The following is a 16,891-nucleotide window of genomic DNA, read 5'->3' on the forward strand; positions in this document are numbered from 1 at the left end:
TTCCTGAGGACTAAGGACGTGATCTAAATAGCAAGAATTAACCACGATTGTTTCCAGGAGGGACTTCTTCATCAGCTACTTGAACTTCTGGAGCTTCACACTTCAGAATACATATATGGACAATATATCCATTATTAACAATCACATCACATGTCACTGCCTTTCTGAGTCTAATGGATTCTTATAGTATAGTATAGTAAGGGAGATTTTGTACAAAAGTCGTTTGCTTGGACAATTCTGTCCCATTCGTGTTTCTATCGTGAAGCAGTTGTATTTGCATGGCTGCGTTTCGGTTTGTTGGGTGGGATATGGCAGTGAATTTACAGGGTACAGAGGAATAACAGCTGAATCTTCAGGAATAGCAACGCATGGGGGTATCATGGGCGAAACAGTATACTCTGTTATGTCCATGTTACTGCTCATGTCTATAGGCGACGGTTACCATTTTCCATCAGGTGGATATTCAGCTTGTTTGCCATTCTAAGTTGCATAAAAAAAGTGATTACCTATATAAGATATTGATAGTTCTTTTAAGCTTACGTTCCGTGTCGCACAATCAGCTTACAGTTAAACCGATTTCTACAATGAGGCCAGACTTGTATGTTGAAATGGCTGCTAAATAATATACTTTGTATAACGTACTTTACTAAGCTTGTACCTATTAATTTCAGTTATTTATATAAAAAATCCTTAATTTGATATATTCTTTTTATGAAATACAAGTATGAATATAATTATTATCTGTCACATAGTGGTAATGTCCAAACTAAGCAAGAAGGTCCACCAACATTATTGTTTAGCAGCCTGTAGTGTACTTATTTTACTCTTTGTTTAGCAGTATTTGAATATCAAAATCTCTATTAGTTTATATATCTGAAAAAAAAGGAATTTTTCTGCACCATATACCCAATGCTTTCTAAAAAACGTAGTGATTAGCGAGCTACCATCAATGCCTCTATAGGACTATTAAGGAACTAAAATTAGTTACGAATTAGTTTTCTTTCTGGACACTTGATCGCTAGTGGCGCTGTTTGTCAGCAAAATACATTTAATCAGTAACAGAATATTTTTAACAATTAACAAAAGATCATAATTTATTATGTATTTGCTTATTTATAGGTAATCAATCAAATTTTAAGTCGTCAATTATATTTTATTTCTACTTAGATAAAGTATAATAGGCACATTATTGTCTATGTTTTGTTTCAGTTTAAATTGTCACCAGTCACTGTCATTACTTACTGTAAAATTACAATTACCTACCAAATAAAAAATAACAAACATGTCAATGTCAAACAGAACAGCTGCGCACGGCGAAGACTAGTACTGATTTGTATACAGAATTAGATATTTCGTGGAAAAATTCTTTTTTAAGCTGCAGTTGTGAAAGTATTCATTATTAATGTCATTGCGTGCCAATGTAATAATGATGTGACTCTGTCCCGTTCGTATGAAAAGTGTACATTCGGTATTCTTTGAACGACGACGACGACGGAGCGAATGGAATGCCACTATCATATCCAAAGTAAGTGATCTAATTTAAAATATACGATTGTTAATACTATTACACACTAGTAGAATCTAGGTAAATGATGCTAAGTGATGTTCCTTCCCACGCGTTCATTTGTGGCGTCCATATAAACTTGTTTAAGTCGCCCACGCGACTCGCCGCGGGACATCGAGAACTAATCATGTCTGTTAAATATTTGTTTCTTTATACTTAAATGTTTATCATTAACTTCATTTTTACAAGAATACACAAGTAAGTAACTCTTTATTTGCTAATTTATTGTCAATCTATTTATGTACATCATTCTAATAATTGTTTGCAAATAAAACTTAATGCAATGTTTAAAAACAAATTAAGTAAGAAATTAATTAGTTTTTTATTTATCTTATTTTCAATTATGAATATAGCCAATTCAATTATAAAGATACATAATTCCTAATTAATATAAAACATAGGTAATTTTAAACTTTTGCTTTGTTTACACATACATATATAGGCAATAAAAAGAAAGTGTGTAAGTACTATTTACCTATCGCGTCGCTTTAAGTCTCAACCATGAATTTATAATGTATAACATAATCATTTATTAACCACTGTAATCCTAATAAATAATTTTAGTAGGTTATTTTATTTGAATAACAAATACAAAACAATTTGTATTAATATGTAGTAATGTTGTAATAAAAGGATTATGTGTTGATCAGTCATATATAATATTGCATACTGTTACTTTTTTAAATTAAATTATCTACTGATTTTATTTATCTATCTCTCATAGTAGACCAAGCCTTTATATTTCATTTGTATTTTCATTCAATATTGGTTTTTTATGCCACATTAGTTTTGTTTAAATATGTAAATAAATTAACATTTTTTTTTGATGTGTGAAAATGGAATGGTAACCCTGCCCGTGCTAATGGGATATGCGTGAGAGCATCAGTGAAGGGTGATAGTTGAGAATGAAAACAGGCCAGTCAGCCCATCATGATGAATTCATCAGGAATTAACCATGATAGTTTCCAGGGGGAACCGCGAGGAGGTCGACCTGGTTGGGTATATTGCTAGCAATGGGATTCTCAGTCTCCATTACTAACAATCCCTTTCCCCCAATAAATTAACATTGTAAATAATAATAATCTGTTCGACGAAATCTCTTATCCTCAAACTCCCTTCACACTCATCTACGCGCTATAGTGGATCTTTTACCGTCCATGCTGCTAGATTGTGGAATTCTCTTCCCATATCTATCCGTGAGAGTCAATCCCTAAATATTTTTAAGAGTAGACTTAAAGAGCATCTTCTATCTCTATGAACATATATTTATTTATCTATATGTGTAGGTATATTGTATGTATATGTGTATGTATATGTGTATGTATATGTAGGTTTATGCATAGATGTAGGTATATATTTATGTATATGTATGTGTGTATTTGTACTATATAATATAATCTAATTAATTTAATTTTGGCTATTTAAAAATTGTACACTGCTGTATCCGCTGACATTGATGCTCCTTTCCACTTTGGGTTTGCTGGAAGAAAACTCTATCAGAGTTAAGCTCGCCTTTGTACTTTTGTTTACCTCTGTCATATTTTTATAACTAATGTGTACAAGAAAGTATTAAAAAAAAAAAAATAATAATAAAAATCTTTTTTTATTAAGCTACTACCCACAATTTTAGGTGAGAAGAACAAGAGAGAAACTCAGCTATTGTTTTTGTATTGCATTTTCTTCACCTGCCCATCTTTGAAGCTTGTGAAGTGTAAATTATATGTAGACTGTGATAAATATATGAACTGTAATTTGTTATTCTAATAACAATTGTAGCTCATTAACACATTCACGACGGGGCCGACTTTAATGTTTTTTGCTACGAGGCAGCGCTTTAATTGATGCTAATACCACAAGCGAATACGTACCACCGCTGGTATGCGCTGTCAGAAAAGACAGTCTAGTGTGGGCCACCGGTGGTACGCGCACCGGCGTGAACGTGTTAAGGAAAATATTACAGGAAAAATTTTACTATATTAGTGCCATGGATTTTTACTCATATCTACTTATAAATGCTAAAGACATCTTTGTCATGTTGATGTCATTTACCCTTGTCTCTAAAAAAACTGTGTCTCCTTTAAAAATTATCCAATTTTAATAATTTTTTTACGGCGAGCTAAACAGCAATTGATTTCACTCGAGTGCTATAGTGCTCATGGCACTTTTAGTTACAAAGTGCATAAGCGCAATGGTGCTTGTCGGCACTCAAACAGTTATTGATGTTTTAAACTACTATAAGTTTTTTAACTGTTAAAACAAACAATTATGTGGTTTATTTTTTGCCCTAGTTGATGTTCAAACTAAGGATATCATATTTTTCTCTAAGCTTGACCATTCAAATTATCCTGTTTTAATTTATTTATAGTCTATTGTCCTTTCCATGTAATAAATATCTCCTTAGTGTTGAAAGTTAATTTTTTTGGTGATTCCTGTAGATTCTTTAAAAAAAACATATTTCATATTTAAAATTTGTCATTCTACAGGAGAAAAAAATCTATTTCTCTTCATATTGTTATTAGCTTTTACTTACAATTTTGTATACATGACTGATTTTTTTTTTAATGGGTGATAATGGTATGGCAATCCCGTCTGTGCTATCGGTATACACTGGCGGGGCACCAGTGATAGATGACTGATGAGGATAAAAGCAGGTCAGTTAGCCCATCCTGACAAATTCAACTAGAATTAGCCACAATGGTTTCCAGGGGGAACCACGTGGAGGTCGACCTGACAGGGTATATTGCTAGTAATGGGGCTATTTGATCACATCGCTAACAATCCCTTACTCCCCCCCTCATGACTGATTTAAAATGTTTTCTCCATTTCATTTAGTATGTGGGTACCACATTTTATAGTGTTATGTATGAAAATAATGGATAAATTGATGATTACTTTTATGTTGACTTATGTGGGGTAGCTATATAATTTTATTGACAAATAAAATAGTTTTGCTTCCAATCTCAACTAAGTTATATCTTTTGCATAGTATAGTTAAGTATTGTTAACCTGTTAAGGTGCTAAGAGCTAGCATTGTTTGCTAATGATCTCTAATAAATCAGATAAGCTGTATCTTACCCACATAAGATGTATTTCATTGGGTAGCAAGCATGGATTATCTGAGTTAGAGGCTCTCTGTGTTGTGTCCAGGTAGCAGTGATGATGGTGGGGCGGCTGAACTTGCGTGTGGCGCTCGGCGTGCTCTGCATCGTCGTGTTGCTGCTGACGCTCTTTTGGAGTCACTGCGGGGAGCTCTCGCGCAGACCTAGTCAGTACTTAGTTATTTCTAGCAAATGAACAATAGCACTACTTTTATAAGGCACACAAGTTTTATTTAAAGATCTGTATTTTTTTTTTTTTGTCTTTTTTATACTATTATAAGATGTCCTGAAGGTCTCTCTAATAATAAAATTTTATAAATTATCAACATGCTATATTTTTGGAATGGTAAACAAGCTGACAGCCTACCTGATGGAATCAATCAATCAATAAATCATCTTTATTCATATACATCTGTTACAGATTCTTATGATACGTCACTTTATAATTATAATAATTACTATATAAAATAATAAAAATTAAAAAAAAATACAATAATTACATTTACAATACAATTCACATTAATATTATACAATATTCAAATCCATGCAGTTTTGTCATTTGAATTTGTCATTGATTAGAATCTGGGGATTGCCACCAATAGATAACAAACAGCACCATAGATGTCACAGCGTACTGTGTAATGCCCATTGTACACCCTCATGCTTTAACACTGGTTTTCTGGAATGCCCTGAGAACTAAAGTGTTTTCTTCAAACCCTAGTAGGCAGATGACTTATAATATCATTATTATTTCAGCCATTTATCCTTCAGTTGCCCTGCCCTGCCCCTTGAAAAGAGTTTCAGTCATCTTTTACATTTGAAGTTTTGCAAGTTGGCGTGAATTTACTGGGTACAGAGGAATAACACCTGAGTCCTCAGGAATGGCAACGCATGAGGAGTATCATGGGCGAAACAGTATACTCTGTTATGTCCATGGTACTGCTCATGTCTATAGGCGACGGTTACCACTTTCCATCAGGTGGGCCGTCAGCTTGTTTGCCAATCTAAGTAGTATAAAAAAAAAATCCATTTAGTGTTTTGTACTCGAGTTCTGATTTTGTTACACATCGTGATGATGAGAAGGGGATATAAAAAATAAAGTGCCTTTCATAATCCGACAGTTGGTTCGGTGCTCTCGAACGCCCTGTCGGAGCGCAACGTGGCCAGCGAGGAGATCGAGTGCATGATCAACGGCGAGTTCTCGGTGGCGTGCCGCCGCGACCGGGACGAGATATACGTGCCCTTTACGTTCATACACAAGTATTTCGAGGTATGTGCCTTGTTGAATGGAGGTGAGCGCATGATTGTCGTATTGTTATTTGAATAATAATAATAATAATTTATTTCAAAATAAATGTTACATTTTAAATATAGGTAAAACTCTGCTCCTTAAATAGGTAAATCCTGTACTTTAGGATAAGCAGTGCTCTTCCCTATATGGCATAATGACACAAAATTATATAAAAAAAAAAAAAAAGAAAAGAAAAAAGAAAAAAGAAAAGAAAAAAAGAAAAAAAAAGAAAAGAAAATAATATTTGAATGGGAAATGTTATGTGGAAGAAACGTCCATCTAGGGCGGTAGGGGCCGCCCTAGACAGACGTATGTTGACCAAATAGGCGACGTGCTGAAGAAGGGCCAAATTAAAAGTACCCGTAACCGGCGAGCGTGTATGAAAAGATTGATGAATGTGGAAGAAGCGAAAGAGGTTTGTTTGAATCGAAGCATTTAACGTTCCATTGTTTCTGCCTACCCTAATGGGAGACAGGCGTGACAGATATGTATGTATGTATTTGAATGGATCGGTCTCTCTATTACACTATGTAAAAAGCTTAGTGATATTTTATTAATTAAAGTTTAAAAAATCCTTATTTAAAGGTTTTTTTAATGGATGATAATGGAATAGTAATTCCGCCCACGCTAATGGTATAAACTGGCGGGACATCAGTGAGAGATGACAGGTGAGAATGAAAAGGCAGGCCAATTAGTTGTGATGAATAAACCTGGGATTCAGCCCGATGATTTGTAGAAGGGACCACGTGGAGGTCGACCTGACAGGGTATATTGCTAACAATGGGACTGGTAGTCCGCATTACTAATATTCCCTTCTTAAGAAGAAGGGAGTTTGGAGACTATATAAAATTGTTGTGTATTTAATTAATTATTCGAATAAAATGTAAAGAAAATGTAAACTTGTAACTTGCAATAGGCATTCATTAAAATAGTTTCGTTACTAGTTATAATGTACTTGATAACTTGTAAAAAGATAGTTGACATCCCATCTGATGGAAAGTGGTAACCGTAACCGACATAACAGAGTATACTACGTCATCCATGATTTCCCTCATGCATTGCCTTTCCTGAGGACTAAGGTGTTATACCTCTGTACCAGTCGGGGAGCGTTTGTTATTAATGTGGACTACCAGTCCAATTGTTAGAAATATGCCCTATTAGGTTAATCTTCACGTGGTCCTCCCTGGAAACCATCGTGCTGAATACCTGGTGTATTCATCACGATGAGCTAACTGACCTGCCTGGGGGAAAGGGATTGTTAGTAATAGAGACTAAGAATCCCATTGCTAGCAATATACCCAACCAGGTCGACCTCCTCGCGGTTCTCCCTGGAAACTATCATGGTTAATTCCTGATGAATTCATCATGATGGGCTAACTGGCCTGTTTTCATTCTCATCTATCACCCTTCACTGGCGCTCCGCCAGCGTATCCCGTTAGCGCAGGCGGGGTTACCATACCATTTTCACCCATTGAAAAAAAAACTAACCTGCCTTTTCATTCTCACCTATCATCCCTCACTGGTGCCCCGCCAGTGTATACCGTCAGCGCAGGCGGGGTTACCATTTCATTATCATACATTAATAATAAATCTCTGTACCTTGTAATTTCATATTTGTCATATTGTTCTTGTATGAAGCTAGTTAATGTACCTTGTATAACTTTTACATCAATGCATTGTTCACCAGATATACGGCAAGCTGTCTGTAGTGGACGGCGTGGAGAAATTCGAGTGGTCCCACAGCTACAGCAAAATATATCACCCGAAGAAAAAGTATGACCCACGAGGCACCTTCACCACCTTCGAAAACTACAACGTAGAAGTACGCGATCGGGTGAAATGCATCAGCGGCATCGACGGGGTTCCCGTCTCGATACAGTGGGAACCTAGAGGGTTCTACTACGCAACACAAATAGCGCAATTCGGCTTGGCGCATTACAGCAAAAACATAACCGAGCCCGAACCAAGGCGAAGAGTTATAGACGATGGGGAGAAACATTTGGAGAGTTGGATCGTCAGTAAAGATGCATATATGACGAGGGAGTATGATAGTACTATGCAGACTAATATTTTGAAGTTCGCCACAACGGACCACGTGTCAAGTCAGGTGTGGCTGAAGGTCAACATCAGCCAGGATTTCGTGCTGAGCCTCGACCTCATGTTGAAACCCAACTCCTCGCTTACAGTGGTGCTACAGAACAAGGATAGAAAAGAGACTGTTTATTTACATTATATTACTAGTTTGCAACTTATTTCTGCACAAGTGAGTGTTCTCATTTATTTTATATTATTTAACGCAGGTAATTATAATTTTAATACATGTCAAATTATTTACAATAATTAATACTAATAATTAATAAATTACCAGAAGGAGACTTTGTACAAAAGTCGTTTATTTGGACACCTCTGTCCCATTCTATGGCTGTGTTTCGGTTTGAAGGCAAAGAATATGGCAGTAAATTTACAAGGTACAGTGAAATAACACCTGAGTCCTCAGGAATGGCAACGCATGAGAGGTATCTTTGGCGAAACAGTATACTCTGTTATATCCATGGCACTGCTCATGTCTGTAGGCAACGGTTGCCACTTTCCATCGGGTGGGCTGTCAGCTTGTTTGCCATTCTAAGTTGCATAAAAAAAAGTATAAAAGATTAAGATTAAATTTAATTTTACATAAAATGTGAATTTAAATCCATTATAGTAAATAGGGAAACGATAATTCTATATAATATAATGTCAAAATAAATTTCAAACTAAATGTCATTATATAGATTAGAGATATGTCATAGAGAATTCAGGAATCTATAAGCTACGTCAACCAATTTTTCCAGTTTATTAGCGAAAATGTCTATATTGTGGTACCGAGTGAGAATATCCCCAATCGAGTGCAATGCACGATTCGTGAGTGAGCAATATGTCTGCGTCGTACGTCGTATCGTACGGGAAAGTAGTTTGTGAGATACGTGTAGACACCAATATTCCAATTTATACAATAAAACCCATGTCTATATACATATGTAACGCGAAATTAATGAACTCTAAAAAAAAATCACTGTTTTTGTCGTTTCCGACAATTGTTTCAACTTTATTCGGAAGAATTCTTCAGGGGTGTTTAACCTATAGTGTGTGGTGTATAGTGTAGTGTAGCCGCGTACCAGCCGTACCTATGAATGTAGGTACTCCAACACACTATATTTTTTTTTTTTAATTTTTTAAATAATACATATTTGTGAAAACAAATGTGGTATCACTATGGTATCTTACTAGGTATGTATTTTTTTAATAAGTATCCAAACACACTTACCTTACTCAGATGTTTTGGACTGATCTGATTCTTCCTATCCTATTCAGGAGGACCATATATATTATGGTATTGGAGTGGACGCTGCGTGGCGACGGATCACTCGAGATCTCATTATCGACATGCAGAAAGGCTGGGCGCTACTCGACAGACCCAAGAGGAAGTCGCCTAGAAATAAGTTTAAGGCAAGTTCATTAAGATTTCTTAGTCATTTCTGATTTTTTTTTATTGGCCCTTTTTAGTTTTTTATCATAAGTCCACAGCTGAATGGAAACCTCCATAAAGGATGGCCCTAAGTCACCTGCATTCGCTGTCTCTCTGCAACTCATTTTAGGTCGTCGCTCTACATAGGTAATTCTGCACATTTTTTAGTGTAAATATTTTTTTGTGTACCTACTATTTTATATATTTCCAAAAAAGATAGGAGATCACGTCGTAATTATAACGGTATTATTAAGAGTATTTTTGAGATAGGTGTAAAAAATTACGTTTCAAAAGTTGCCTCAATGAAAAATGTCGTTGAAACAGATATCGAGCATAATCCTGTGCGGCAGCGGGTCGCTGGACAACGTGACGGTGTCGTCGAGCGAACACATGGCGCAGTTCGTGGCGGCGGCGCGCTGGCTCGCCGCGCACCAGCGCCCGCGTACCGGCGCCTGGCCCGTGCCCGCGCGGCGCCGCGTCGCCGGCACCGACCTGCGGCCCGGCTGGTACGCGGCTACACCACCCCACGCTACACTACACTACACTACACTACACTACACTACACACAGTACACACCGCACTACTGCACCAGCGCCCGCGCACCGGCGCCTGGCCCGTGCCCGCGCGGCGCCGCGTCGCCGGCACCGACCTGCGGCCCGGCTGGTACGCGGCTACACCACCCCACGCTACACTACACTACACTACACTACACTACACTACACACAGTACACACCGCACTACTGCACCAGCGCCCGCGCACCGGCGCCTGGCCCGTGCCCGCGCGGCGCCGCGTCGCCGGCACCGACCTGCGGCCCGGCTGGTACGCGGCTACACCACCCCACGCTACACTACACTACACTACACTACACTACACTACACACAGTACACACCGCACTACTGCACCAGCGCCCGCGTACCGGCGCCTGGCCCGTGCCCGCGCGGCGCCGCGTCGCCGGCACCGACCTGCGGCCCGGCTGGTACGCGGCTACACCACCCCACGCTACACTACACTACACTACACTACACTACACTACACACAGTACACACCGCACTACTGCACCAGCGCCCGCGCACCGGCGCCTGGCCCGTGCCCGCGCGGCGCCGCGTCGCCGGCACCGACCTGCGGCCCGGCTGGTACGCGGCTACACCACCCCACGCTACACTACACTACACTACACTACACTACACTACACACAGTACACACCGCACTACTGCACCAGCGCCCGCGCACCGGCGCCTGGCCCGTGCCCGCGCGGCGCCGCGTCGCCGGCACCGACCTGCGGCCCGGCTGGTACGCGGCTACACCACCCCACGCTACACTACACTACACTACACTACACTACACTACACACAGTACACACCGCACTACTGCACCAGCGCCCGCGCACCGGCGCCTGGCCCGTGCCCGCGCGGCGCCGCGTCGCCGGCACCGACCTGCGGCCCGGCTGGTACGCGGCTACACCACCCCACGCTACACTACACTACACTACACTACACTACACTACACACAGTACACACCGCACTACTGCACCAGCGCCCGCGCACCGGCGCCTGGCCCGTGCCCGCGCGGCGCCGCGTCGCCGGCACCGACCTGCGGCCCGGCTGGTACGCGGCTACACCACCCCACGCTACACTACACTACACTACACTACACTACACTACACACAGTACACACCGCACTACTGCACCAGCGCCCGCGCACCGGCGCCTGGCCCGTGCCCGCGCGGCGCCGCGTCGCCGGCACCGACCTGCGGCCCGGCTGGTACGCGGCTACACCACCCCACGCTACACTACACTACACTACACTACACTACACTACACACAGTACACACCGCACTACTGCACCAGCGCCCGCGCACCGGCGCCTGGCCCGTGCCCGCGCGGCGCCGCGTCGCCGGCACCGACCTGCGGCCCGGCTGGTACGCGGCTACACCACCCCACGCTACACTACACTACACTACACTACACTACACTACACACAGTACACACCGCACTACTGCACCAGCGCCCGCGTACCGGCGCCTGGCCCGTGCCCGCGCGGCGCCGCGTCGCCGGCACCGACCTGCGGCCCGGCTGGTACGCGGCTACACCACCCCACGCTACACTACACTACACTACACTACACTACACTACACACAGTACACACCGCACTACTGCACCAGCGCCCGCGCACCGGCGCCTGGCCCGTGCCCGCGCGGCGCCGCGTCGCCGGCACCGACCTGCGGCCCGGCTGGTACGCGGCTACACCACCCCACGCTACACTACACTACACTACACTACACTACACTACACACAGTACACACCGCACTACTGCACCAGCGCCCGCGCACCGGCGCCTGGCCCGTGCCCGCGCGGCGCCGCGTCGCCGGCACCGACCTGCGGCCCGGCTGGTACGCGGCTACACCACCCCACGCTACACTACACTACACTACACTACACTACACTACACACAGTACACACCGCACTACTGCACCAGCGCCCGCGCACCGGCGCCTGGCCCGTGCCCGCGCGGCGCCGCGTCGCCGGCACCGACCTGCGGCCCGGCTGGTACGCGGCTACACCACCCCACGCTACACTACACTACACTACACTACACTACACTACACTACACTACACACAGTACACACCGCACTACTGCACCAGCGCCCGCGCACCGGCGCCTGGCCCGTGCCCGCGCGGCGCCGCGTCGCCGGCACAGACCTGCGGCCCGGCTGGTATGCGGCTACACCACCCCACGCTACACTACACTACACTACACTACACTACACTACACTACACTACACACAGTACACACCGCACTACTGCACCAGCGCCCGCGCACCGGCGCCTGGCCCGTGCCCGCGCGGCGCCGCGTCGCCGGCACCGACCTGCGGCCCGGCTGGTACGCGGCTACACCACCCCACGCTACACTACACTACACTACACTACACTACACTACACACAGTACACACCGCACTACTGCACCAGCGCCCGCGCACCGGCGCCTGGCCCGTGCCCGCGCGGCGCCGCGTCGCCGGCACCGACCTGCGGCCCGGCTGGTACGCGGCTACACCACCCCACGCTACACTACACTACACTACACTACACTACACTACACACAGTACACACCGCACTACTGCACCAGCGCCCGCGTACCGGCGCCTGGCCCGTGCCCGCGCGGCGCCGCGTCGCCGGCACCGACCTGCGGCCCGGCTGGTACGCGGCTACACCACCCCACGCTACACTACACTACACTACACTACACTACACTACACACAGTACACACCGCACTACTGCACCAGCGCCCGCGCACCGGCGCCTGGCCCGTGCCCGCGCGGCGCCGCGTCGCCGGCACCGACCTGCGGCCCGGCTGGTACGCGGCTACACCACCCCACGCTACACTACACTACACTACACTACACTACACTACACTACACTACACTACACACAGTACACACCGCACTACTGCACCAGCGCCCGCGCACCGGCGCCTGGCCCGTGCCCGCGCGGCGCCGCGTCGCCGGCACCGACCTGCGGCCCGGCTGGTACGCGGCTACACCACCCCACGCTACACTACACTACACTACACTACACTACACTACACACAGTACACACCGCACTACTGCACCAGCGCCCGCTACAGACGTGGCGTCTGATGGCCTCTACTGTACGGTTGGCAGGCATTCCGCGATGAGCCAGGGGCACGCGATCTCGGTGCTGTCGCGCGCGTACTACCGGTCGGGCGAGCCGGCGTACCTGCGGGCGGCGCAGCGCGCGCTGTACCTGCTGGACGTGCCCAGCCACGCCGGCGGCGTCAAGGCGCTCTGGATGGACAAATACGTCTGGTATGATAAATACGCTACTAGTCGCTAGAAACAGAAACTATATTCACAGCAGAAACACAGGTCGAATAGAGGGACACATCAACAAAGACAACTGGGATAAAAAGTAACCTATATCTTTGTCAATCCCATGTAATATGTGTATGCCAAATTTCATGCCCTCACTCTCTTACATGAAAGCTACGACACCTACGGTAGGTGTTGCCTATTCTATGCTGGCCACACATTTATTGTATTAGTTAATGCCAAGGTTTCCCCTAGAGACTACAGTATGGGGTTCTTCAAAAAGGGTATATTTAGATTTTTCAGGGTCGGCAATGCGCTCGTGATACTTTGTTTTGCAGGCGTCCATAGGCTACATTGACTGCTTACCATTAAACGGGCTTGCCACCTTTGTGGTATAAAAAAAATATTAAGGATTTCCAAGGAATTTTGCTGTTATATTATTCCAGGTATGAGGAGTACCCGACTACACCCCCACTTTTCGTTCTAAACGGCTTCATATACACGCTGCTCGGGCTCTACGACCTGCACATACTGGAGGGCGAGAACTCGATATCGCTGGCCAAGAAGATGTTCGACGACGGCATGACCTCGCTAAAGACCCTGCTGCCGCTGTTCGACACCGGCAGCGGCAGCTTCTACGACCTGCGACACTTCACGTTGGGCGTCAGCCCCAATATCGCCAGGTGAGTAGTGTTGATTTTAGTTTGTTTACTTTTACTGGGGGGGGGGGGGGGCACCAGTAAAAGGTGGCCGTAGGCATTATATTAAACAGTTCCTCTAAACATAGTCTATTGTACAAGCAGTAGAACACTCAGCCTTTTTCAATTTATCTCAAGTGGTCATACATACATATCTGTCACGCCTGTCTTCCATCAGGGTACGCAGAAACAATGGAACGCCAAATGCTTCGATTCAAACAAACCTCTTTCGCTTCTTCCACATTAATCAATCTTTTCATACACGCTCGCCGGTTACGGGTACTTTTAATTTGGCCCTTCTTCAGCACGTCGCCTCAAGTGGTCCTGTCAGAGAATTACCTTACATCAAACTCATCTAGCGATTAGGAAACAATAGTAACTATTTAATATAATTTTTGAAAAATATCAACCATTCGTGCAGTGTTTTTTGCTATAGTGAATCAGTCCCATAGAGATGACACTTAATTGACACCTCTGTAATAATTACGTGCAATTCGGTGAAAAAAAGAAACAATTGTCAATGTGATGAAAACTACTCTACGTCTTGTGTATGTATACTGTGTATACATGTTCTCAATTACTTTTTGAATGTAAAAAAAAAAAAACATAATTGTCAATGTGAAGAAATGACTCTGTGTTGTCAGTATTTGGAACATTTTCTCAATTACCATCAGGTGAACCGCATGCTCGTTTGCCCCCTGTGTTGTAAAAAAAAAATTACTTTTTGAATGTATAAACATTTAATTTAAAAAAATGTTGCAGGTGGGACTACCATGCCACTCACGTGAACCAGCTATACCTCCTAGCTGGGTTGGACGATGATCCCATATTGATCAACACAGCGAGAAGATGGGAAGGCTACATGCAAGGGAAGAGGGCGGCGCACAATTGAACGCTTCTGTGTGCAGGGTGATGCCTGACTGCTTCGATTTTACATCATCAAGTTGGCAAGCTCACGGCCCGCCTGGTGGTAAGTGGTTACCTTAGGAGTTCCCAGGGCGTTGTTATATAGGCGTTGTCAACTTGAAGTCCTCCCCCCCCCCCTCGTTTCCTTAGGAGATCACATAATATTCGCAAAGCGTTACAAAGTAGCGTAATATAGCTGCAAGCTTTTGTAAGAAGTGAACCAGATTTATTCCAAATAAGGTATTGAATAGTCTTCGATGTTATAAAAGCATTTTAACCTCGAAGATTCTAAGTGGAGACTTGAGTACCCAGACTTTAGTTATACAATTTCTTGATTATCGGGATCGACTTAGATAATTATATATATATATATATATATATATATATATATATATATATATATATATATATATATATATATATATATATATATGAAAGAGAACCTTTTCCTAAGTTCTTAAATTTTTTAATGACATCATTTTTCTAATGGTTATGAATTTGAATGTTAAAAAAAGATCAAAAAAAATATTATCTGAATAATAATAATCCTTGAGTAACGGATACAGGTTCAAGCCCTGTGGCAGTTTTTTTTTTTTTTATTATATTTTTATTTGGTAGAAAAAAATATATATAAAAGAATTGACTGTATTTTTCCAGTGTTATTGTAGTCGATTGATGAATTTGTTGGACGTGCTGTTATTATGTTTTTATTTAAAGATTTTTTTTATTTTACCAATTGGAGTCGAGTTACACATATTTTGTTTATGTATGACTGAAGTGAAATATCTAACAACAAAACAACGTGTGTGCTTCACGCATTAATTGTATATTAAAAATAAATTAATATTTGACATTTTTCCTTTGATCACCGTTGAACACAAATGTTTAATCCAAGGAAAATATTAAATTTAAGCATGCCACGTAGAGTGACAATGTATATTATAATAACACAGGGTGAATACGACCAGTGTTCTCTCAATGTGTATTAAAATAAAAAAATAACTATAAAAAAACTGCTTATAATTAAGTTTACTTAAATAAATAAAAAAAAAAAATATAACATGGCGTCTGTAACTTGTCAGTTTGATCACCAGAGGGAGACTTTGTACAAAAGTTTTTTTGCTTGGGCACTTCTGTCCCACTTATGTTTATACCGTGAAGCTGTTTGCACGGCTGTTTCGGTTTGAAAGGTGGGATATGGCAGTGAATTTACAGGGTACAGAGGAATAACACCTGAGTCCTCAGGAATGGCAACGCATGGGGGGTATCATGGGCGAACCAGTATACTCTGTTATGTCCATGGTACTGCTCATGTCTATAGGCGACGGTTACCACTTTCCATCAGGTAGGCCGTCAGCTTGTTTGCCATTCTAAGTTGCATAAAAAAAAAAGGTGGACACGCCATGTCTTAATACGCTATGCTAATTTGATCCCATTTCTAATTTCACCCTGTGTTATGTAAACCATGAAACAGATGCCATATCTGTACTGTTTTGGTAGGTGTTAAGCGAACGGACATGTACTTAAATAGTGAAGTTGTTGTACTGTATTAGAATAGTAAGTTTTACTAACACATTACAATCGCTACGGAGGCGGTTGCTATGGAAACATGTTTCAAAAATTAATTACGCAGCGAAAGAATAATATATACATTTAATAATGAACTAACGACCATCTGTAGCAATTAATAAAGAGTATTAAAATCAAAAACTTATTATATTTGTGTATTATATATAATATATATCTATTTATATGTATTTACTTATATATATTTTTATTTATTTATTTATACCTATCGGTTTTTTCAATTGTAAAGACATTTTATTTATTTATTTTTAACTATAACATTTAATTCGATTGGTACACATGTATGACTGTAACTACTAATGAACTGTCACTTTTCTCATATTGGGTTTGCTGGAAGAAATCTCTATTGGAGATAAGCTCGCCCTTGTGCACTATTATGTTTGTTTTTACATTTCAATAACCTTTTGTGTACAAT

The 16,891-nt window shown here is 42.5% G+C and overlaps 1 protein-coding gene across 1 annotated transcript; it reads left to right on the plus strand.

Annotated features, from left to right (window-relative positions):
- Positions 1–1,296: 1,296 nt before the first annotated feature.
- LOC113521033 (D-glucuronyl C5-epimerase B) lies at positions 1,297–15,261 on the plus strand. The gene is made up of 9 exons (XM_052900382.1): positions 1,297–1,525; positions 4,712–4,829; positions 5,784–5,932; positions 7,641–8,216; positions 9,305–9,439; positions 9,783–9,964; positions 13,118–13,282; positions 13,732–13,968; positions 14,746–15,261. Exons 1-9 carry the CDS (start codon positions 1,451–1,453, stop codon positions 14,873–14,875), a joined length of 1,767 nt encoding a protein of 588 aa, XP_052756342.1. The 5' UTR covers positions 1,297–1,450; the 3' UTR covers positions 14,876–15,261.
- Positions 15,262–16,891: the final 1,630 nt, after the last annotated feature.

This window comes from Galleria mellonella, unplaced genomic scaffold (assembly GCF_026898425.1).
Source record: "Galleria mellonella isolate WM207_F2 unplaced genomic scaffold, CSIRO_AGI_GalMel_v1 utg103, whole genome shotgun sequence".
Taxonomy (NCBI): domain Eukaryota; kingdom Metazoa; phylum Arthropoda; class Insecta; order Lepidoptera; family Pyralidae; genus Galleria; species Galleria mellonella.